Here is a 26,208-nt window from a genome sequence, read left to right on the forward strand (position 1 = left end):
ACTCCCCCGGAGACTCATCAGTCTATAGCAATCATTGATTGGCTCCTGTACTAGAAAGCAGGCGTTATTTGCCATATAGCAATAGATGATTGGCTCCTGAACTAGTAAGCAGGGCTTTAGTCACCACATTGACCATTACACTTTTCCCCATTCAAAAAGATACAAGTGACATGTCTTGTGTATTCTATAGTCTTTCTTGCTAATATCAAGAAAACTTAGAGATTGCTCACTAACTAACTAACCAACTAACTAACTAACTAACTAACTAACTAACTAACTAACTAACTAACTAACTAACTAACTAACTAACTAACTAACTAACTAACTAACTAACTAACTAACTAACTAACTAACTAACTAACTAACTAGCTCACACTAAAATGCTAGTCAAGTCCATATGAACCAGAAGTTGCTAAGATTTTTTTTCTTTTTTTTTTTATATGTTGATGTATTTTCAACTGAAACAGAATATTTAGTAGGGCCAGGGTATTTTTTTCTTTCTTTTTTCTTTTTGCACCATTCCCTATTAGCAAACTAAAGCTTTCAAATGACAGCAAAAGAGAAAACCCACCACTCCAAACACAGGAGCAAATGGTCAGACTTTGAAAACAAACATTAAAAAAATAACTTATAGCATGAAATAACTTATAGCATGGACATAACTTGCACGGATTAATTGTTTATATTGAGAGTAACAATGTGCACTAGTAAAAATAACATTGGAATTTTTGATTTCACACAGACTTTAAATGTATTGAAGCCAAAATAGACACTTAAGTGAAAAGAAAAATATTTGATTTTTTAAATTATTAGTTTACTAATAAAGTACTATTTATTTACTGTTATTGTTAATTTTTTTATAGAGCAATAATAATAATAATAATAATTATTATTACTTTTTTCATAAGCAAAAACAATTTCAGCCTTTATACATAATTTTTTTGTTAGTTTATGTCAACATATTACTGTTTATTTGTAAACAGGAGTGAAATGTAATAGCATAACAAGTAAAAATGGTTTCATAATAAAGCTTACATTTATTTTAGATGAACAAAAGTAATAATAAAACAATCTTTTAGATTTGTTTTTCCTTTCTATTTTTTACTTTTAGCATTCTGCAGTGCATGTTTCTAGTGTCTTGTGCATTTCTCTAGAACCCCATGTTGCACAAAAATGCCCCCTTGGGTCTCATCTGTTCCCTTTATTGTGGCTATGGCATATTAGTAAAAGGGAAGGAGGGTTGGGCAAGCAAAATCTCCATTACATTCAATCATGAGTCTGTGTTCTTGCCCGTGGGAGCTCAGCTGCAGGCCTGGAGCAGTGGCCTCAGCCTGTTCTCTCTCTTTCTCTCTAGTCTGACACATGTTTGGCATGGGCTGCAGCAGTGTAACTTTAAGACTAGTGTGTGGTGGTCAGAGCTTGTGTATACCTTGTATTCCTCATGTTGTAAGGTGAAGTGAATCGTTACATCTCTACAAATACAGATAGTGTGTGTATATGAATATACACACACATACACACACACACACACACACACACACACACACACACACACACACACACACATAGTGTATATTAAATATAAGTGTTGTATTGGCTTTCATTTGACATATGTCTACACTTGGCCTATATATGTGTTTGATGAAGGTATGTGTAAGCATATGTTAAATGATTAGTCATGTTCCTGATTCATATTCTGAGCAGCTACAGGGTGAAAAAGGAAGTGACAGGATTCCGCAGTCTCACCTACAGTTATATTACACTGCTCTAAATAAAGACTATGCTGTATGTCTTCGTGACCTTTTTCTTTACAGCTCTTCTTTTCTCCATCCTTTTGCTTTATGACTGCTTCACAGGAATGGGGGTGATATCTCTGGTAAATGTGTATGTGTTTGTGTTACAGAAGAAGATGACGCTTCAGCTTTTGTGACTGGGATCGTCCTGTACAGAAACTTAGGCAGTATTCTCTCTCTGCAGAGGTGAGACTTTGCTTTTTTCTTCATCCAGTTGAAAGGTTAAATTTCTATTAAATCTCTGTTGCTGTGTTCTTGGTTTTATATTTTATTTTAGATAAAACAGATAGCACACAATGTAAGACTATTTGTCTTTTGATAGCGTTTATTTGCCCTAGAGTGCATATATGCTTTAGCTGTACATTTTTAGCATTATTTCAGCATAAATGAAAGATTTGCATTCATGGTTGCATGAAATTATTGTTAAAAATTGTCTTTAGCATACTGAATGAACAAAAAAGTTCTTATGACAGTTGTTCACTGAAAAGTTCTTTGGAGAACTCAAAATGTTTTTTATAAACTAATGAAAGTGAATGCATGTAACTACACTAATAGCTCTGATGTATTGATCCAGAAATTGGGATTAATACCTGGCAACCCAAGTACAGCTGAATAAGTGGGTGAGGAAGTCACTTACAGTATCATCTAGACTCATCCTCGACTTGTTTTTTTTCTTCTTCTGTTAAACACAAAGATTTCGAAGAATGTTGGAAACTGGTAACCATTAATAAATACTATCAAAAGTAGATGTTTGGAAACTGGTAACCACTAACAAAAATGTTGATAAATACTATGAAAGTCAGTAGTTACCAGTTTCCAAACACTAACTTCCAAAGTATACGTCAATGGTTACCAGTTTCCAAACATCGACTTCCATCGTATTTGTCAATGGTTACCAGTTTCCAAACATCGACTTCCATCGTATTTGTCAATGGTTACCAGTTTCCAAACACTGACTTACATAGTATTCGTATTCAAATACTATGGAAGGTATTGTCTGTAAACTGTGAACTGGTTGGAGGGAGTAAATAAGCGATGACTTAGTTTTTTTTTTTTTTTGGGGTAAATTACTTCGTTTAAGGGGGTGTCTACAATTTACAAATTGGCCGTAGTGTATGTGTGTGAAAGAGTGTGTATGGGTGCTTCCCAGTGTTAGATTGCAGCTGGAAGGGCATCTGCTGCGTAAAACATATGCTGGATAACTTGGTGGTTCATTCTGCTGTGGCGAATCCTGATTAATAAAGGGACTAAGCTGAAAAGAAAATGAATGAATGAATGAATGAATGAATGAATGAATGAATTTCTTTTAATGGTGTTTAACATTGTGGATTAATTGTATATTGCTATGGCGTTTTAATCTGACAAATTTCTAAGCAGCTACTGTAAATAAAACTAAGGCATTTAATTCTAAATATATTATAAACATTAACATCATGAATATTGATTTGATCACATTATGAGAGTGATATTCATGGTTATAGCTTAAATTTAAAAGGTTATCATGCAATTGGCTAAATAAATGAATATTGAGGACAGAGTATAAAGCAATGTAAGGGCTCTCTGCTGGATTTTTTACTGGGATGTGGCAACCCTGCTTTCAAACAACATGACAGTCGGCAAACAACAAAACTGCATTTTTTCAACTATAAAGTTGTCTCGCATATAGCAATAAAATAACATAAGCAGCACAAAAATATAAAAAATACACTTTGTCTTTTACTCAGCCTTTCTGAATTGCTGAAAAATGTCTGAAAATAATGTAATGTCTTTAGGTGCAAAAACGCTGCTATTTTTTTTCATTGTTATTTAGTTTTATTTTTTTCTTAGTCTAAGCAGACTTCAACCGTTTATTTTTTACTCATTTCCTGAATTATATATTGCTTTTGAAACTGATACCTAGTGACACTTTTTGTTATTTTTTTCAAGTAACATGTATTAGTGGATAAATAAATGTGCATATACTGTATTAGCCAATGACATGTACATTTATGGCAGCACAGTCTCATACAATATTTGTGACATGCTGAAAATGTTGGCTTCTCTGAAGGTCTTGACCTCCACTCTGCGTGTTCTCCTGATGTTTTTTTTTCCTCTTTTTTTTGTTGTATTTTTCACAGAAATAGCACAGTGCTGAACTCCAAGGTGATCTCTGTGACAATCAAGCCCACTCCCAGCTCTCTCTCGAGTCCACTAGAGATTGAGTTCTCACACCTTTACAATGTAAGTCAGCCTGCCCTTTAAACCCATATGCTGCACCAAACAAGACATGTTTACAGTCTCATTTTTTAGTATCATTCAAAGACTGGAAAACTGACACTCTCTGACAGATTAAAGCATAAGCATACATTTACTCACTATTTACTCTGCCTCTAAACCTTTACGAGTTCCTTTTGCTATTAAAGTTATTTTGAAAAATGTTAGTAATCGGTGACCATTGACTATAAAATGAAAAACAAGTAGTATAGAAGTTGATGGTCAGAGGTTTACAACATTTTTCAAAACAACTTCTTTTGTGTTCAGAAAACAGACAAAAATCAAAGCAGGTTAGTGATAATGATGGTGCACTTTCAGTTTTTGGTGAACTTTGCTTTAATATTTCATCAAAGGATTTGTGTTTTTATTCATTTATTTGTGTTTATTTATTATTTGCACAATTAAAATTGCACATATTCATCACACTATGTTGCACTAATTCATCTTGAATTGTACATACCCACTGTACATATATGTTTGTAATTATGTTTATATCTATCTGCATACCTCTGATTATTAATAGCAACCTGTGAATATATTCATCTAATTTAAATCTCTTTTCATAGTTAATACAACCTGTATTTAATGTTCATAGTACATCCATCTGTAAATATTAGCATAAGTTTTCTATAATTGCACTCTTTAATCTTACGCTTGCTGCTATTGCACTTCTGGTTAAACCTAAACTGCATTTCATTGCCTTGTAGAAGCAATGAAATGTACATGTGTAATGAAAATAAGGTTGAATCTAATCTAATCTAATGTTAATTAATGCAGTTATCTAATGTTAATGATTGAAACTTTGTTGGCAAATTCTTTATTTAGGGACTGTTTTTCTGTCTATAGGATCATTAAAAAGTCTTAAATTAAAAACACTGATTCAAGTTTTAAGTTAAAAAATAAACATTTGTATATTTTACTGAGTTTTTAGCCATTTAGCATTTACCAGTTTCATTTTTATCTCTTTATATGTATTTATTTATTAACTTTTTATGTTTTGGATTGATTGATTGATTGATTGATTGATTGATTGATTGATTGATTGATTGATTATACTTGTAATACTTTTATATTAAATTTGTATTTATGAATACAATTGTGTAACAGTTTATTTTTAATATATATCTCTGTCATTAACATCCCACCAAGCTGTTTTCACAATAAAGGTTTGTTCAAAGGTAAAAGGATAGTTCACCCAAAAATGAAGATTATGTCCTCATTTGTTCTCCCTTCACTTGTTCCAAACCTGTTTGTCTTTCTTTCTTCTGATTAACAGAAAAGATATTTTGAAGAATTCTGGAAACCTGTAACCATTGACTTCCATAATAAGTGTTGTTCTACTATGGAAGTCAAGTTTTCAGCTTTTAAAAAAAAACTTCTATGTGTTCAACAAAAGAAAGAAACTCATAAATGTTTGGAAACACGCGAGGGTGAGTAAATAGTGAGTAAAGTTTCATTTTTGGATGAACTATTACTTTAATGAACTAATCCAAGGCTCTTTTTGTGAGAAAATTAAATGAAAACACTATGTGTTTGTGCTTGAATAGAGTTTTTATTAACCTTATTCAGACAAAGTAGATTATTATAACAAGAAAATATCAGTTTGCAATATCAAGCAGCATAACGAGCTGTTTTTAACGTCTAAAAATGAATGTAAGTGAATGAGATCGGAAGTCTCGGGCCAAAAAGATTCAAATGGCTGCACCCACTTACATTAAGGATAAGGTGAATAGAGAGAGTTTTAATTATCAAAAATTACCCTGTTGCCATCACAAAAATCATCAAAAACAACAGGTTCATGTCAAGGCTGATTCTTATGATCAGGAAATTTTTCAAAAATCAGTTTGAAAAAATTTCATATTCTAAAATTCCTGTAGTTGAAAAGTGTCCCTAACTGAATAATAACCCATACATATTCCCAAAACGAAATCACAAGGTGACATCATTTTCTTCCCCTCACCCTTTTTTTTCTCTCAACAGGGAACCACAAACCAAACCTGCATTTCCTGGGATGAGAACGACAGGTGAGAAGGCGTTTATTGATTTAAATCTGCTTTTTTTTGCGGCGTGCTCAGAATCTTCATTCTCGCAGTAGGGTGTATTTTGCGAGCGTGTGTTGATAAAGGGTTAGTGACAGCGTGCTGTAAATGCGGGTGACATGGGAAGGTTGAATGGTGCTGATAGCTGTTTTGATCTTCAGTTGACCCAGCACTGACTCTACTTTGACACTGCATGATGGTGAACGCCTCGCTCCTTCTGTGCTGTACACACATCAGCTGCAATAACGGAAAACACATTTCCATTTATGCAGAGAAACAAGACAAGAAAGCAGGCTACAGTGGAAACTGAGGTAGAAAGAGAAGAGAGTCTACCAATGCAATGCAATGCATGAGAGTTATATGCCAATGCAATCTCAAGGCCATTCGTAAATGTTTGATTTAGTGGCTAATTTTGTAAAAATTTTTACAATCTCAATCATACAATTTATTTTGATTCATCCCACAACAAGGAGTATAAGCCCTTCTTTTAAAAAATATATATATTTTCAAATGAATGAAATTGTATGAATTAGTACAAATTATTGGCACTTTTCTGACAATACATTACATAGCTATGTCTCCATGTGAGATCGGGTTGTACTTGCTCTTATTGCCTATACGGGTATGTTTATTTGAAAAAATACTCTTATTCAGCAGTGACACATTTAGTTGCTTAAAAGTGACAGTAAAGAAAATTATTTAGATTTTTTTTATTTTACTTTCGATCAATTAAATCTGCACGTCATGATTTTGCCAAGTATGATGTAGTTCTGGATAAACATCTATTTTCATCCCTGAACATAATTTTTGTTCGATAAAAGTTCATTCATTGATTTTAGTTCAGCTTAGTCCCTTTATTCATCAGGGGTTGCCCGGAATGGATGAAACCCACACCAAGACAGGGAGAACATGCAAACTCCATTCATAAATGCCAACTGGCTTAGCTGGGACTCGAACCATCGACCTTCTTTACTGTAAGGCGACAGTGCTAACCACTGAGCCAACCTGTCATTGAACCATAACTGTAATTCACAAAATCAGAGGGAAATAATAGTTGAATAACAATCAGCTAGAAGTGCATAAACCTAACCGTAAGCCTAAACTTAACATAAACTCTAAACGTATCCCTTAAATCTGATTGGCTGATTGGAATGTTGTTCCAGAATCAACATAGATGTTAATCCAGGAACATGTCTTACTTGGTGAAATCAGATTAGGGATTAAATCAAGTCACAATAAGCATAACTGTAACATTAAAAAGCATTTTGTTTCTAATATAATTCACTTATTATTTATGTTTTCAAATAAATAGAACCTTACTGCAAAATTTTTATTTTATAGTAATGTATGTTAAAGAAAATGTATCAAATAAAATAAAATAAAAAAATGTATCAAATTCTTGCAATAAATAAAGATAGAAGTATAATTTTCAACAACTACAAATGCCATTCAAAAGTTTGGGATCAGTAAGACTTTTATGAAAAAAAATCTTTCTTTTTTTTCACAGTGACATACTAAATTAATAACAATTGGCAGTAAAGATCATTTACTTTACATCAAAATATTTTTACTTAATTATTTACATTGCATTTAAATATTTTTACTTGAGTTTACTTTTCGTCAAATAAATCCAACCATGGCGAACACAACTTTAACATAAAACAAATACTTAAAAAAAATTCCAAATGTTTATTATTGCATAACAGTTTGCATGCTACTTTTACATTTTATGCTACTTTTAATCTAGATTAATAAACATTACAAAATTACAGCACATCCGCTTAGTGGTTAGCACTGTCACCTTACACCAGTGGTCACCAAACTTGTTCCTGGAGGGCCGGTGTCCTGCACATTTTAGCTCCAACCCTAATCAAACACAGCTGAACAAGCTAATCAAGGTCTTGCTAGGTATACTTGAAACATCCAGGCAGGTGTGTTGAGGCAAGTTGGAGCTAAACTCTGCAGGGACACCGGCCCTCCAGGACCGAGATTGGTGACCCCTGCCTTACACCAAGAAGGTTGCTGGTTCAAGCCCCGGCAATGCCAGGTGGCATTTCTGTGTGGAGTTTGCATGTTCTCCCCATGTTCATTTGGATTTCCTCTGGGTGCTCCGGCTTCCCTCACAGTCCAAAGGCATGTGCTATAGCTGAATTAAATAAACTTAATTGACCGTAGTGTATGAGTGCATGTGTGAATGTGAGATTTAATGGGTGTTAACCAGTACTGGGTTTCCGCCGGAAGTTCATCCACTGCGTAAAACAAATGCTGGAATAGTTGGCGGTTCATTCCGCTGTAGCGAAACTTGATAAGGGACTACAGCTGAAGGAAAATGAATGAATGAATGAATGAATGAATGAATGAATGAATATTGCATAGCAGTTTGCAAATATTGTAAATTATTGCACTATTATTAATCATTCTAAAATTATAAAATTCAAGCATTAAATGTTTTCTCTTTGTCATTAAGGCAATTCTCCTTTCAAATCTTCGAACATTTTAAATGTCTGACTAAATTCCAACATTCAAATGGAAATCTCAATAAAGTCCTTAATCATCTGAATAAATCAACACTTTCAGCCTTTTATAACAATCTTCAATAAAACGAGAAACAACAGGTGAATCAGGACAGCTTAAACGCTTCACCTGCGGAATTTACATCTAAATTATTATCGGCACATCGAAAATGCACATCTCTGAGGCTCAATTGGAGAATCGTTATGTATTACCATGAGAATACGAGCGCTTTCATTAGCAAACATGAAGAGAAACGCATGTCGTCTTCATCTGGAGATAAAGCAGGCAAAGCTGGATTGTATTACTAAAAAAGGCAGACAGACGATCAGACAGATTTATGTTGTACTTTAACAAAGCACCATGAGCCTCCTGGTCATGCTTGTACTTTCACCCCCTACACATCCATCTGTTTGCGCTCTCTTTTGTCTTTTAAAGTTGCCAAAGACTAGTCTTCGCCCATAGCACTTAATGCAGTGTGGGTGGAACATTTGCATTTAGATGGATACATATAGATATGTTACAGATATAAAAGTTTTCTGCTGGTGCCTCGAGGGGATAAAGACTGGGAACAATAGAATTTAAAAGAAAAAAACTTGAAAAAACAAATCGGAAAAGTGCAAATCTTACTGGTCTGGCTATTAGTTGTCAAGGCATTGCTGTGTCGTTGTTAATGTGCTTTTGTTGTGTGCTAAAAAAGTTCATTATTTATTAAGCAAGGATGCATTCAGTTGATCAGAAGTGACTAAATATGATTGTTATGTACAGTGTGAGAATAATATTTCTAAAAAAAAGCAGCTGTTGACATGGAATTGAACCAGATTTTGGTAACTCAAACAATACAAACAGAAAAATAAAACAAAACTCTGAAAAATTTGTAATGTGTAATAACAATGAAATGACACAAAGAGAAAAATACTGACATATTTAATACCTTATACAAAAGGCTTTTTGGGGGATGGCAGCTTAAAGACACCTCTCATATGAAGAAAGAAGTCTCATGAATTGCTCAGGAATGAGTTTTTTTACAGACTTCAACTGAGTGTAAAATCTTGATAATTCTGTGGGTCTCGTCTATTAAATCTGATCTTTTTTTGGATTCTTTAATTAGATTCAGGTCAGGTGACTGGCTGGGCCATTCTACAGCTTGATTTTCTTTCTCTGCAACCATTTGAGAGTTTCCTTGGCTGTGTTTTGGATCATTGTCTTGCTAAAATGTCCACCCTGGTTTCATCTTCATCATCTTGATCATGTAGATGTTGTACTGAAGCAGAGAATATTAATTCACAATAACAAAGGGCAAAGGGTTGCTGAAAAACTACTGAGAGATTTCAACTGCTGTTCGGGATTTTACTGACTATCTACATCTCCCTTTCTTCATGTGTTTTATACTTTTTCCCTGCATCATTTAATTGTATTACACATAACTTAATTTGTAATTTTGCATATACCTGTAGAGATTTTTTTGGGTTGTTACCCCCTATCAGTTGAAAATTTCAAGTCAGCAGCACCTTTCGAAAGATGTTTTTCACGAGTTCACATTCATATAGAATATGCGTATTTGGCGTGCTGTCCAGGAAGAGGGGTCTGAGCTCGGGAAGACACCCTAACTCGTGTTATTCCCCTTATCGGATAAAGAGAGATAGGGTCCAAGCGCAGTGTCTAGCCTGCTCCAGAACGATCCCCCCTCAGATTTAAATAGGTACCTGTTTTAATAGTGTGGAGTTGGGGTGGTGGAGGGACGCTAAAGTCGAGGGAAAACGGAGGTATGACGTGTTTGACTATTTATAGGGGTTTGCTCTTGAGCTGATTGGATAATAAAATGATTGTGTGTGATGAATTAGCCTTGTCAAAGACTGATCGTGCTCCTCTCGAAATTTGTTTACAAAACATCACTTTGAGAAAATTATAGTTTCCCTCACTGTATGATAATGTTCTTTTGTATCATACTGTATATTCATCAAATAATCATAAAAATGGATCACAATTTAAACAAAAATACTGAAAATTTATACAAATGTGCACTTGTTCTTGAGCACATTCCAACTCAAGAACCCAGCAGTTGGGTTAGTCCCTATTATAAACAGAGTTAGGTTAAAAAGCATGATTATTTTACCTTTTTACTGTCTTTTTTTATTCAATAAATTACTTGCATAATTCTAGAATATTAATCTATTACTGAAAATATTTTGCATGACTGAAATTGTAATGTTAAAAATGCATTTGACTTTCTAAGAAGAGAATTAATACTATTTATTATCCGTGTACTTCTTAATATTTTTTAAAAGATTGAAAAACGAGAATCAAACAACTGTAATAATAATTTACTGGCACTTTGTCAATATTGAATACAGTTGAAGTCAGAATATTTGCCCTCCTAAATTATAAGCCCCCCTGTATTTATTTCTCCCAATTTCTGTTTAGCATAAAGAATTTTTTAACACATTTCTAAACATTCATTCATTTTCTTTTCCACCTTTATTAATCAGGGGTCACCACAGCAGAATAAACCACCAACTTATCCAGCATATGTTGTATGCAGCGGATGCCCTTCCAGCTGCAACCCATTACAGGGAAATACCCATACACACTTATTCAAATACATACACTACAGATTATTTAGCTTACCCAATTCACCTGTACTACATGTCTTTGGACTTGTGGGGGAAACCGGAGCACTTGGAAAAAACCCACGCAAACTCCATAGAGAAATGTCAACCGACCCAGCCGAGGCTCAAACCAGCGACCTTCTTGCTGTAAGGCAGGGATGTCCAGACTTGGCCCTGGAGGGCCAGTGCCCTGCAAAGTTTAGCCCCAGTCCCAATCAAGCACACCTGGGCTAGCTAATCAAGCTCTTACTAGACATTCTAGAAACATCCTTGCAGGTGTGTTGAAGAAAGCTGGAGCTAAAATCTGCAGGACGCCGGCCCTGCGAGTTTGGACACTCATGCTGTAAGTTGACAGCAATACCCACTCTGCCACAACACTGGCCCATTTCTAAACTTATTCGTTTAATAACTAATTTCTAATAACTGATTTCTTTAAAAAAATTCACAGGAGGGCTAATGATTTTAACTTCAAATATATGTGCAAACAACAAAAAAGTTAATAGATATCTAATACTGTAGGCCAAGAGCTTTAAAACTCTAAAAGTCCATAGAGTACAAAAGGACTTTGATATTACATAAGCATTTATTTGATATTTTTCAATTATTTTATAATCCAGAATGAGCAAATTGTATTATCGCACATATTTTATTCACCTAGTTTAATGTTCAGCAGCCACAGAAACCATATCTGACTTAAAAGTAATTGCGCAGTAAAAAACATTTACAACAAAAGAATCAAGCACATTTATGCAAAAGGATGGAGAAGAAGGAAAGTAACAGGGTGAGGACGGAGTGAGATGAACGAGAGAGAGAGGAGAGAGAGAGAGAGAGAGAGACAGGAAGAGGACAGTGAAATGTAATCTGTCCGCATTGAGCGAGGGGAGACGGGGCTGCTGTGTGTTTGCTGCGAAATTAAAATCCATCTTGGACAGCTGCTATGATTAATGAGTTCATATTTGGGAGAGAAATTGGAATGTGAGGAGGCGTCCTTGTCACCGACTGTCTTTTACTTAACAGCTTTAAACAGTGTGGGCTTTTTGTTGATTCGCACTTCAATCACACGCAAGCGATACAAGCCAGTCTTGTTTTTTTCTTCTTTTGAGGGTTCATACATAATCACGCTGATTCATGGATTTGTTTATTTTTGTGTGCATTTTAATAATAATAATAATAATAATAATAATAATGATGATGATGATGATGATAACAATAATAATGCTAGTACTCCCTGTGTTGGATAAATTGAATAAGCAAAGTTGGCCGTAGTGTATGTGTGTGAATGAGTGTGTATGGATGTTTCTCAGTACTGGGTTGCAGCTGGAATGGCATCTGCATGTGTAAAACATGCTGGATAAGTTGCCAGTTCATTCCGCTGTGGCGACCCCTGATGAATAAAAGGCATAAGCTAAAGGAAAATGAATAATTGAAAGAATGAATGAATGAATGAATGATAATAATAATAATAATAATAATAATAATGATAATAATAATATTTATTTATTTATTTGTTTGTTTGTTTGTTTGTTTGTTTACTCATTTATTTATCTATTATTGTTTAGTTAATTTAAATTGTGTTACTTGCGTTTCTCGTGTATCTAAACTAAGGCTCTTGATATTCATGCTGTTATGATTATAAAAATAAAATTATACTTCACATTAACCATATACAATATTCATATTTTTGATTAATTTTATTTAATACTTATCATTAAAAAGTTAAAAATTAAAAAAACTTACAAACAATAGAATCAATAATATAGAACCAACATATGAAGACATGCCAAAGAATTTAAATAACAAAATGTAAAAATAAAATACTGTATAATGTCATATGTTTATTATAATTTTTTAAATAGTTATATATAAAAATTATTCTTATGAACAATACAAATGTTATTCAGTCCTATCAAATAATATATGAGCTATGTCACTTTAAGAATTAATGCCTCTTTAAAGAGCACCTAGTTTACCCCTTTTTTACAATTTAATATTATTATTATTATTATTATTATTATGGTACTGAGTGTGCCAGTTTAGGTTTAGTTCAAAACACAATTATTTTTTTTAATTATTATAATGTGTTAAACAGTGCCATTTTGGGGTTGTGTACACGGGTTGTTGTTTTAGTGGTGTGTTGCTTCACATGAAAATTAGTTTCCACTTCCCGCCTATCTTAACAATGGGGCGGAGCCAAGAGCTCTGCGTATGGTAACAGACAGGCAGACAGCGAGAAGCAACATGAGTGAGAGGACCAGCATTCAGCCGTATACTTGTACGACCCGGACACAGACCAAACAGAGACTACAAAATCATTTGTGTCTTTGTATAGTATTACAGCCAACTAGTGCTAGACTAGTTTAAAGTTCCAAGCTTTTACACCGAGACTAATATTTACGCACACTGAATTAACTTTGACTGAGGCTATAACTAAAGAGCGTCACACAACGGATGCGCCGCTCAGAGCAAAAGGTTTGTTATTTCCAATGGAGGCACATGCACGTGAGGCAACGTGCTCGCACTTTCTAGCTGCAGCAAGTTGAGACAACAGGGAGCTTCAGTGACTGCAGGAAATGCAAATGGCTGAAGTTTAAGGAAGACGCAACGAAAAGTACAAGTTTGCAAACCCACCTAAAGTTACAAACAATAGCGCTGATGAGAGCGACCTCCTACCTACACATATGTCTGTTCAAACAGCTTAAAGGGCCATGAAACCCCCTCGTTTCAGCAGGGTGTTTTCACACCTCTACTTTGGAAAAAGTCAGAAAAGTGGGCGTGTCCAGCTCTGTTTAGGGGGGAGTGTCGGAGGAACTAAAGTGGGAGGGTGTGGGAGTGTCTATTTGGGCACGCGCGAGTTTCAGTCAAAATACTCACACACAGGAGAAAGTGATGGTGTTTAACTTACATGGACATCTGTAGTCGAATTATTTGCCAAATTATTAAATGGTGGACTTTAACTGCAGTTTGGCTCTTTCATTCAGGGAATTCATTCATGCCCCTCGCGACAAACGAGATATTTGATTCGAGGAACTGCTCTAAGTGTGTATTTTTCATGCAATGTTTGATACCGCATGGCGAATGAGAGAAAAAATCCTCAGCATTTTCTGGAAACTTAGATGTACACGGCAGGTAGCGTCAGAAAGCCGTGTGTGTTATTCCGGTCACAAAATGCGGTAAAAACCCTACACGAGGTTAAAGTTTGGTTGTGGTCCTAACATCTTTGCACTCGGTGCAATAGTTAACTTAGTTCGATACGAACAAACTGAATAAACAAAGAGCACTGGTCGCTCACTTACCAAATCTGTAGAGACAGGACAATCCCCAGCAACTAGAGCCGCGTCTTTATGAAGAGAATACTACAAGCGAATCCGATCTCAGCGTTTGCAGATGAGAACAGCTCTCAGGTAAACAATAATCCTCCTTAGACACGTAAGTTATTGTTGTCGAGCATCGCGTACACTGTTAATCCACACGTGATCCAGATGAGCTCTCACAGAAAGAAAATGAAAACAAAACTTAACGGCAGCAAAAAGCAACACTTCACGCTTTTTTTGCCAACACAACGTGGCGTCTATGTCGTGTAAACACAGTAATGAATATTAATGAAGTTGCACAACCAAGCCTTACTCATGCATTAATGCATCACACTGTAAGACGTAATAAGACTCACTCTGGCACAGACGCCCAGTCTGCACGCTGGAATACAAGGCTATTATGTCATGACCGTGACGCAGCTTCAAAAATTAGTTTCAAACAGGAAGTACGAATTTGCTTGAAATAACGCAAAAACAACCAATTTACACCTTTTAGTGAAATATAGGTGTCCTAATAGTGTTTTTAGCAGTGTGGGACACATATACGACTGTCAACAGCTCAAAAAATGTGTTTTGGTGTTTCGTGACCCTTTAAAGTAGATTTTTCACCATAGGTGCCCTTTAAGGCAAGTCATTTCACTCGGCAGCCATCTTTGAAAAGCATCTCTGGCATTCTGTCTGAATGGGGAAGCATCAAATTCTCAAAAAAGTGTTTGCCAAGCTTGCAATTACATTGCATATTTGTATCACCAATATGATTAAGCAACAACTGTCTCATAAGTTTAGTTTCTAAACGTCAAATAAAAAAAAAAAAAAATTCAATCAGCACTTTTTTTAGGTTGCCCAAGCTACTGCGCATGCGCACTCGGTAAGAACAAGATCACGACACCAACCTTATTTATAGCCATGATAGACATAATGCACATAACCATCTTCTGAATAAAGCTTCGTCAGGTCGCGCTGGTTTTCTGAAGTATTTCACAAGTTGGTCTTGATGGTGAATCTCCTCCCGAAATGGCAGTGACTCTTTGTTTGCAAGTTTCTGGGCGTTTGAGTAGTTGCTGTCTTGTGATGTGCATTTGAGAGGACAAACATACCTCACATTTGTTCTCAGGTATACTTGGTTCATTTAAAAGTAAAGGTTTCAGGCTTTATGTGAATATTTCTTATGTCTGTGAAGCAAGTATTTACTGAGATTCCAGTGCATTTGTTGAGCACAAAAACTGCTTACCTTTAAACTTTTTCCTATTCCAAACTATACGAGTGACTTGTCTTATATATTCTATATAGATAGAGTGTCTTATAGTGCCCGCACACTTTTTTCATGAATTGTTTTTGGGAGTATTACTTCTATTCGTTTTCCCTTTGAAAATCTTATTTTTTATTTTGGCAGAACAATTGCCTGGACCACTTGGTAATTAGCAAGTATTCTTAAGCACTTTTAAGTATAGATAGGGAAATTACACACTTTTTAGCCTCAAGTTGTTAGCTACTTGTTAGCTAACTTTAGTGCTAAGGTTTACCTTTTTTTTCTTTATTACTTAAAAGTATTAATAACTCTACTTTGTACTTGTACCATGCCATATACAGTATATATGCACAGCCAAATACACAATCTCTAAAAACAAACGCTTAACATATTCCACAAGATGTATATCATCACAGCGCGCGGCACCTAATCTACACTTGGCATGTTCTCTGCAAACATGCACACTACAGCTGGACTGCGAGCACACTGATCCAATTACACCGCCGTGCTGCGCTGTCTTTATATTTGTGTGGTCGACACAAAGTCCTAATCGCATCACGTACAGTGTCTGTGCAGTGGGTGATAATATATTGAGTTTCAGGTTTATGTGCTAATGTTAACACTGAGCCTCCCCTGGGGCTGCAACACGCTGTGCTTCCAGCTCTGTACTGTTTGGCCCTCAGTGCTCTTTTAGCCCCGGTGCATTATGGGTATCCCAGACTGCAGAGATCTACCGCACAGTGGGTTTGGAATGGTGCCGGTAGCCTTGGGTTTGTGTGGAAAAGCGTCTGTGTGTGTGTGTGTATATGTGTGTGTATTGACTTCACATTGCAGCTGCATGAAGAGGATGCTACATGATTGATGGCTTGCTGTTGGGAGCAGTTGTGCATGGAGTGGGTATGTTTTGATATGACTTTCATATCACTTTCATTGATGTCATTATGAGGTCTTTGTTACAATTATTGGAGCGTCACATCAGATGCATCAGACGCTGGCGGATCACGCTGTTAAGAGAGCTCCTCGTCAGCATTATGAGATTCATGTTTGTGTAGGTGGTGGAATGAACTAATTATTGAGTGGCTTTGGGCACCGGGACCAACTGTAACCGGAAGGATTCTTTAGTTGTATATTTATGAAATTCATGCTTTTACTGTTGTCTTGCTTTGGTGCGAGTTTCATGGGAAGCATAAAACTGATTTTATTTCTTACAAAGAACAGAAAGATGTGATTAATGTTCCCATCGGGTGCTACGATAATTCTGCTTTTTGACACTTGTTTATGCCTTAATCTCTACATATAATATTTTGTGATATACATGAATATTATTCGTTTTTCACTATATATGCAGTTGAAGGCAGAATTATTAATCCTCCTGAATTATTAGCCCCCCTTTATATTTTTTAACCACAATTTCTGTTTAACGGCAAGATGATTTTTTTTCAACACATTTCTAAACACAATAGATTTAATAACTTATTTCTAATAACTTTTATTTTTTATCTTTGCCATGATGACAATATTTTACTAAATTTTTACGAGTAATCAGCTTAAAGTGACATTTAAAGACAGTTAATTAGGCAAATTAGGGTAATTGGTGAAGTGATTGGGGCGTCACGGTCGCTCAGTGGTTTGCTGGTTCTAGTCCCGGCTGGGCCAGTGGGCATTTTTGTGTGGAGTTTGCATGTTCTCCCCGTGTTGTTGTGGGTTTCCTCTGGGTGCTCTCACTGCTCTGTTGACGTCCACAGTCCAAAGAAATGTGTTAAAGGTGAATTGAATGAACTAAATTGGCCGTAGTGTATGAGTTTGTGTGTGAATGAGTGTGTATGGGTGTTTCCCAGTACTGGGTTCAAGCTGGAAGGGCATCAGCTGCGTAAAACATATTCTGGAAAACTTGGCAGTTCATTCCGCTGTGAAAAATAGAGACTAAGCCAAAAAAATTGATATACAGTTAAAGTCAGAATTATTAGCCCCCCTGAATTATTAGCCCCAGTTTTTGTTTAGTGGAGTAAAGATTTTTTTAACACATTTATAATCATAATAGTTTTAATAACTCTAGATTACTAGACATTTTTCAAGACACTTCTATACAGCCTAAAATGACATGTAAAGGCTTAACTGGGTTAATTGGGTTAATTAGGCAGGTTAGGGTAGTTAAGCAAGTTATTGTATAACGATGGTTTGTTCTGAAGACTATCAAAAAATATATAGCTTAAAGGAGTTAATAATTTTGACCTTTAAATGGCTTTTAAAAAATTAAAAGCTGATTCTAGTCGAAATAAACCAAATAAGACTTTCTCCAGAAGAAAAAATATTACCAGACATACTGTGAAAATCTTCATTTTAAACATAATTTGGGAAATATTTAAAAAAAGAAAAAACAGGGGAGCTAATAATTCTGACTTCAACTTTATGTATTTTTCTTATATAATTGTAATATAAATGTTACCTCATAGTAAATGAGTTACACTTTGCATTAAAGCTAAATTAATGTTAATCACATTAACGAGTGAAGGTACGTTATGTATGTACTGTATTGATTTTGTGTTAATCTTTGACATTATTTCCTTAAAATACAAGTGTGTATCGTTGGTTCACATTAGCTTAAGTGTGTTTAATAAACAGGTGGAACATTTGATCAAATAAGCCGTATCTTATTATTAAATGTTAAAATAAAAAGGTTACAATTTATTTATTTATTACTGTTAATTAATATTAAGCAGTTAACCATTTACTAACAGGCACTTGCACACATAGGGCTCAACCTGTGCAGTGCACATGCCCTTTTTTGTCTTTAATAGAAAGTGCCCTTCCAAAATGATCAAAAGTGCCCCCGCTCATGTCATTCAAATCACATGTATGAAAGCATTTAGTTGTGGTGGTTATTCGGGATGTGGTGGGTTTCGTTAAAGGTGTTTTCTGTCACTAATTGTTTAGCCTGCATCAGTGCATTCAGTGTAAGCTGCACGATTAATCATTAAAAGATCGGGACCTCAACACACACGCAACATAAATGATAAATTATGGATTAAATTATTAATCTTTGGAATCGCTGCATTCAAATCTGAAAGCGCAAAAATGTTGCACAAACATAATGACAAAACATAATGTTATCTGAAGTGTGAGATTTGTGAACTGTTACACCTCTATTGTGAGATATGAGCTACATTCATTCATTCATTTTCCTGAGCCACTGTGCCACCCATATCAGCTGCATATCTGACATTAATAAACTGTAGATAATAAACAGTAAACATAAGACACTCCGCTCTATTTCTTTTTTTCTTTCCTCGTGTTGTGCTCCAGGTCTCAATGTCCCAAAGTAATATCCATCCTCTGCTCTGCTGCACTTTTCCTCCACACTTTCTAAACTTACAAAGTTTTGACAGGTAAAAGAGACTGTTCTTTACTCTACTTGTAAGACTTGCTGCAGGCTAAACACGGTGTGAAAAGGCTACCCCAAACTGTCCTTTGGGAACCTTCATTTCAAAGTGATTCTGTGTTGTTTGGAGGTGTTTGACGGTTTGCAACAAGCTCCACTCTAGTCAAACAGCAACAACAATGGATAATAATAAATGATTGATTGATGTTATTAGGCTAAATGTAGGCACTACAACCAGACTTTCTATTTGTCAGCAGGTACATAAACAACCAATCAGATTTTTTCTTGAATAAATATTCATATTCATATTTTTTCTGTGTCGGCCCGCAACTTTCAAGCATTATTAGTTTCGGCATCTGGTCGAAAAAGGCATTGGGTTGTTTGAACCAGACTTTTATTTCAGAACCATATGATGAGGTATTTTAAGCGTTGGGGGCAGGGTTTATTTTTTACGCTCCTCCTTTCATCTTTCTTCCAGCATATTAATGGTTGGAGGGGGGTGACTAAGCATATTTGGGCAAAGCCATCAAACTGACGTCATCAGAGAAGGACTGACATTCCAGAGAGAAAGCAAATGCCTTTTGACTATATAATTCAATGTAAGCAATAACATTGAAGTCAATTGATGAGTGTCATCAACAGACAGCCAATCAGATTCCACAATTTACTGCAAGCAAGATGTTTTACGTTGTTTCGTTTTTTTTTTAACAGTGTTGCCAACTTAGCTTTTTTTTGTGACTTTTCAGACCCTCCTAGCAACAAATTTTCAAAAATGCTACTAGCAACAAATCTAGCGACTTTTTTGGTGTTACTGGAGATTTTAATAGACTCTCATGTGTCCGTTCTGTATTGTTCCTTGGTCTAATATAGTGAAAGAATCAGTTCATTAACCTGAATTTGATAAATGGCTTCTAAAATGTGTGTTTTAGGGGAAAAAAACGTTAGCTAACTAGTGCTATTTCCCTTAACTTGGCTGAAAAGGAGGTCCGATATCCCTTTTTACTTCCACTATCCATTCAGAACGGACCTTAAGGTCACTCTGAAGGCAGTGAAATAATACATTTGTGTCCATTTTTCTTTGCTGATAAGACACAGAGCTGGGTACACAACGTTCCTATGTGATTCAGGCGATACTTAGGTTTCTTCCCACTGCAGCCTCGTTTTCGGGTTTTAAAATGGCGGCTGTATGAAACCAGTCTAGGCTTTTAAGCAAACAAAAGCGGTTGGATGTGATGACCTCAGTAATTTGCAAATTGATGTATGACGTAATCTAGCGACATATAGTGACTTTTCGGGCAGAGCTTAGCGCCTTTTCATTGAAAATAGTTGGCAACTGTTTGTGAAGCCATTAGCCGTAGCTAACCTACAAGCAGACAGACACTATATTGTTTTGTTTGTGCTCATTTCAATATAATAAACAACAACCAAATATATCCCAAATAATTTTAGAGATCATGTAGCATCCATTAATAATTTTTAGTTTAGCATAAATATTCTGACAGAAAAGTTAACCTGAGAATTTACACGGCTACCTAAAATATATTACAAACCCAAGATAAAATTTTATCAGGGTATAACAGGAATGATATCGCCGTTTTCACAGGGTTAATATATTCATTTTAAAATAAGAATAATTTTTTTTATTATAATTAAATAATAACTGATTTCCAAAAATTACATTTTATTAAATGCTAATAGGCTAATTATTATTATTATTATTATTATTATTATTATTATTATTATTATTATTATTAACTGATTTCCTATTTCAACCTTATTGCTAATTTTATTTTATTTTTATTTCAAGACGACCTCGATTATTATTATTTTTGTACATTTTGGAGCTATTTTCACATCAGCTAACCTGGCCATGCAGAAAGCAGAGGTGTGCGCTGCATCACATCGTCCATTCAGCTGTCTTTTCACTGTCTTTTCTCGCGCTCCGGCTCTGATACGGCGGGCTGTGTGTGTGCAGGATTAGCGAAAAATAGCAGTTTTATCGCGCAGGGATTTGGTCTGATTCCGCGCTGTTTCTTGTGTGTCTCCGCTCCGCAGCTCGTCGTTGCTGGGCTCCTGGTCTGCGCGAGGCTGTAGAGCCGTGCCCGTCGACTCCAGCACAACCAAATGCTTGTGTGACAGACTCTCCACCTTCGCCATTTTAGCACGCCTCAATCCCGATGTGGTAAGTCGAGCCATTTCTTTTGTTCCCTTTAATGTCGAAGAACATGAAAAGATGCGTTTGTGTGATATTGCGTGAAATAATGTAGCGCTTTTTTGGTCATAGGCGTCATTGTCATTGTGTATCAACAGATCCTTCTCTCTCTCACTCCCCTCTCTCCTCCTCTCCATGACATGCCAGAGCCATAGACCAGATTTAATGCAAACTATTTAAGATATGTTTCGATCTTTAATGGGTTCTGAGTATATGCACAGGTATTTGAATAAAATGAATGGTTTGTTATGTGTTTATTGCTTGAATGCAGTGCATGCTGGCTTTCATATTGAATATTCCATACATAAAATGTTTATTCAGAGAAATTGCATGTGATTAATGATACTTAATGGCTCAAGATAACCTAAAGATGAGTAGATATTTGTGATGAAATTCATTTTGCTTAAAACACCAGCATTTAATTCACCATATATATGTTTTATATGATGTTGGATTTTGTGCTGTGTGGACATCTCAAATAATTATGAATGCATATATACATATATGTATGCTTTATCATTTAAATGTGCATAGGGGTTTTGTTGGCCTTTCCATCTTAGTCACACTGCATTTGGGCCTCTGAGGATTGTCTTTATGCGGATCTATACGTCGACATCTTTCTTTAAAATGATGAGATCTGCTTTGGTTTAATGCAGGAAAGGGCTGTGTCTTTGTGTAGAATTTTCATTCAGTGTGATTAGTTATTATTAGACTGGAAACTGCCTCTGAAGCAGTTTATTCACCAGTTGCCGTGGAAACAGCATGGGCAGTGGAAGTTCTTAAAGCTATAGAACACGCTATAACGCTCTCTTTGTGCAGCTTGGCCCAGATATGAGCCAGAGAGCATAAAAAAAAAGAGGAAGAGGAAGCTTTACACCCTACTGGCCAAAACAATGGCCACGTCTTCTCAGAATTTGCTCTGCCAAGATGTTTCAGATTGGCTGCCTCAAGAACAGAAGTCACTGTTGTGACACTGTTTTGATTTGGGAAACCATGTGAAATGACATCACAACATAACAGAAGTATGATCACACACAGCATTACATAAAAACTGCAATATGGGGATCAAAAAGGCTATAAAAAGTCAATGTGAAAAGCATTTTGCAAAATACTTTCTTAGGGACTTTCAAATGCTGGGGGTTTTTCATCAATTGGACTGGAAATGGAAGTACTGGAAACTAGAATTTGCTCAAATTGTTCTCAGAATAGCAACTTGGCTATTGGTTTAGTAAAGGGGGTCACTCCGCATCTAGGACAACTTCACAAGTACAGTATAACCCAGTATAATACAGTATAGTGTTAAGTTCAAGACAACAGTTCAGATCATATTAGGGCTGGACAATATATTGTTTTGCATCAATATTGCAATGTGTACATCCACAACAGTCACATTGCAAATGCAGTGTTGAGTCTAGGGATGTCCAGATCCCATCACGTGATCGATAGTTGGGCTGTATCACGCAGTTTCAGACTCTATCAGAATTGGAAGTTACCTCCCGATCAGGACTCAAATGTATATTATATATTCTCATTATGTTTTAACCCTCAGAGGTCTGAGGTTTTTTTGGGGCCCCTAAGATGCTTTGACATGCCCTGACTTTTATGCTTATTTTAGCTACTTATCACATAATATTGGCCTACATGGATTTTTTTTGTATTCAGCACAAACTGTGCTATAATAATATGTGGAAAAAAAATTTGATGAACACCCTGGATCTGTTTTTTTTTTTTTTTTTGCTATTCTTCATTCTTTTTATGTATTATAAAAGTATCGGATCGGGTTTCGATACCGGTAGATACTCAAAATCAACTGACTCAGACTCTGAAAAATCTGATCGGGACATCCCCTGTTGAGTCTGAATTATAGTTGACCAGGAGTTACAGAATTCTATTTAATCACCCTGTTTTTACAGAATAATTTATACAATTTATGCAACAAAAATATTTTTGTCTTGTTTCTAGTCTAAATATCTACAGTACATTTCAAAGCGAAAACAGAACTATTTCACTTACCCCACTGGCAGATCATTTTGCTTGTTTTAAGAAAATACTCTTAATTTTTGACTTATTTCTTCTGAAGGTAAATAGAAAAAAATATTTTTACTTTCTCTAAGGTTTTTTTGATATTCAGACTAGAAATTATACAACGCAAAGTGAGAAAAGCATTTTTTGTATTGTGATTATTCAACATCTGTAGCTGAATACTAATCAGAAACATGGTAAAATATTGCTAAACTATTCATATTGCAATATTTATCACAGAAAAATGAATCACATTTTTTCAATATTGTGCAGCCCTAAATCAATAAAAAATGCAGAAGTTCACTTCAAGAATGAACAAAATGGCATTGATGAGTTGGAAGTTCGGAATTGAACAAAAACAGAGCAAATTGAAAGAGAAAGCACCATCTGTTTTCTTATACTGTATCATACAATATACTCCAGACTTTATTCAAGCTATAGAAAGATACTTTTTTTTCTAATAGATGAATAATGCACTATATTATAGCATAAGGTTGAGTTACAGTATTTATTTAGGATTGTGGATATGATGAGAGAAAGCATCTGTATTTTTAAAGTTGTCATCCAATATACTGTATACTTCATTCAAGCTACAGAAAGGTGCATTTTTACTAATAGATGAAGAATGCTCAATATTTATAGCATAAGGTTGAGTTATGGTAACTATTTAGGATTGTATACTTTTGCTGAAAAAAATTTAATGGTGCTGTGGTGTGCCAGGATTTTGTACAGATTTTAAGCAGTTGTCGCTTGGCACCATGCACTGTCACTACTGGTGCTACCATTTTGCATGCTTTATTATTAAACATTGCATTTTCATTATACTCTTTGAACTGTGCAAATTGAAATGTGAAAGTCACATGGTCATTCTTTATATATGGCTATGTATTTATTTGTAGGAACTGGCTCCCTTTGGCATCCTTCAGGAAATTGCACACAAAAACCTCTAAAAACCGTTTTATATGTGATAGCTTCCAACTAAAATGAGTGTATTTGTCATTTATACTTGGATAAGGATTGTTGTTAAACATTTAGAAAATTTTGCAAAGGTTTTGCACAAATCTACAATTAGAAAAATAAAAAATAATGTGTTTGAATTTTAAAAGATGTGATACGTCTTTGTGTCCGTTTTGTGATCTCCCTAACAGACTAAAACAGAAATATATTTTTAACAATAACTGAAAGACAGATTTGTTGTGAGCTCTGAGGTTATCACTAGATGTTGCGCTTTTGTTTAATCCATCTGTTCAAATTCCTACCTTTTTCTTGCATAGAATTCATGCAAAAAAGGCATATTATTATAAAGAAAACTTGTCATTGTGAGCGATGCAAGGCAAAATATATTTTAGCTCTGCTCATTTCCCATGAAGCAGCATAATCAAGTTGATATCCCATGATTCTTAAATGTAGTAATGCATGATTTGCAATAAACATGAAATATAGTATAGTTTCTACAAATGCAACCAACTACTTTAAATGAATGGATTTGTATTTCTGTATTTTATTTAATTCAATTTCTTTTACAATACGTCACAGATTTGTAGTTTGTTCCCTTATTGAAGCCATTAAATATACACGGTTTTGTTACTTTTTCATCATTTTCATATACTTATTTGTTTCAGTTGAATTTGCAATGTTGTGAATCACCTGACTTGTGTCATCGCTTATAACAAAACTTCCTTTGAAAAAAATGAATAAAAAATTAAATGAATGAAAAAAAGTTAGGCGGGCCCTTTAGTGATGTCAACAGAACAGAATAGAGGAGGATAGAATAGAGGTTCAGAGGAAACATTCCTACATTCTGATTAAAGAACATGTATAAAATTAAAGAACAAACATAAGCTGCATCTGAAATCACATACTTCCCTGCTATGTACAGTAGTCATGTAAAAAACTGTGAGGCCAGTAGCATGTCCGAATTCACAGTATTTTTGAAAAACAGAGAAGTCTACTGTGTACTTGCAAAAAGTTTCTGTCCTATCACAGGATGCCACTCAAGAGAATTCATGAATAGGAGTGAAATAGTACAGAATAAATCGATAGGTTATAGGCATGGGACGATAACTGGTTTCAAGGTTTACCATGGTTTGGAAAGGTCAAGGTTTAATTAATTAATTTATTTATTCATTAATTTTCCTTTGGCTTAGTGCCTTATTTATCAAGAACTACCAACTATTCCAGCATATGTTTTATGAAGTAAAGGTCCTTCCAGCAGAAAACCAGTACTGGGAAAAATGAGAACATGCAAACTCCACACAGAAATGCCAATTGGCCCAGCTGGGACTTGAACCAGCAACCTTCTTGCTGTGAGGCAACAGTGCTAACCACTGAGCCACCGTGCGGCACAGGTCAAGGTTTTAAAACCCCAAAAATTATTATACTATTCCTACAGTAGATGTACGTTTTGTTTTTGTTTTTACGTGTTCTTTATGACTATTTTATTTAGTTTTTTAGGGCAACGGTATCTCCACATCAAAAGCTGCTGGTTTGTCCATGATTCAGCAAACATCTGAAAAACAAATTGCTTATAAACCAACATCCAAGCATGATATGGATCTGAACAGTGCAGTGGTTTACTTTATATTCAAAGAAAGGAAAGATATCCAAAGGCGCCTTACAGATTTGAAAGACATCTGTGGTTTTTAAACCAATAAAGACAGCAGAAGTTAATGATTTATCTTAGTTATTTAGCCTGACACGTTTACTGTTACAAAATATGTTAAATGTTAAATTGTGTTCAATGGGGGAAAAGTTAGAGTAAGAATCACCATACAATGATACCATGAAATCGTGATATTCTTATCCAAGGTTATCATACATCAGCATCTTA

At 35.2% G+C, this 26,208-nt stretch overlaps 1 protein-coding gene across 36 annotated transcripts in view; it reads left to right on the forward strand.

The window, feature by feature from the left end:
• adgrb1a (adhesion G protein-coupled receptor B1a) overlaps nucleotides 1-26,208 on the forward strand; it is a 158,137-nt gene that overhangs the window by 91,269 nt on the left and 40,660 nt on the right. For all 36 annotated transcript variants that reach the window (XR_012392399.1, XR_012392400.1, XR_012392402.1 and 33 more), the window contains 4 exons: nucleotides 1,904-1,979; nucleotides 3,911-4,013; nucleotides 6,027-6,070; nucleotides 21,200-21,326. Coding sequence is in view for 26 of the 36 variants with exons in the window: in XM_009292551.5 (XP_009290826.1) it covers nucleotides 1,904-1,979; nucleotides 3,911-4,013; nucleotides 6,027-6,070; nucleotides 21,200-21,326 (350 nt within the window). In the remaining 10 variants the exon portion in view is untranslated. The remainder of the gene's footprint in view (nucleotides 1-1,903; nucleotides 1,980-3,910; nucleotides 4,014-6,026; nucleotides 6,071-21,199; nucleotides 21,327-26,208) is intronic.

The sequence above is a fragment of the Danio rerio genome, chromosome 16 (assembly GCF_049306965.1).
Source record: "Danio rerio strain Tuebingen ecotype United States chromosome 16, GRCz12tu, whole genome shotgun sequence".
NCBI classification, from domain to species: domain Eukaryota; kingdom Metazoa; phylum Chordata; class Actinopteri; order Cypriniformes; family Danionidae; genus Danio; species Danio rerio.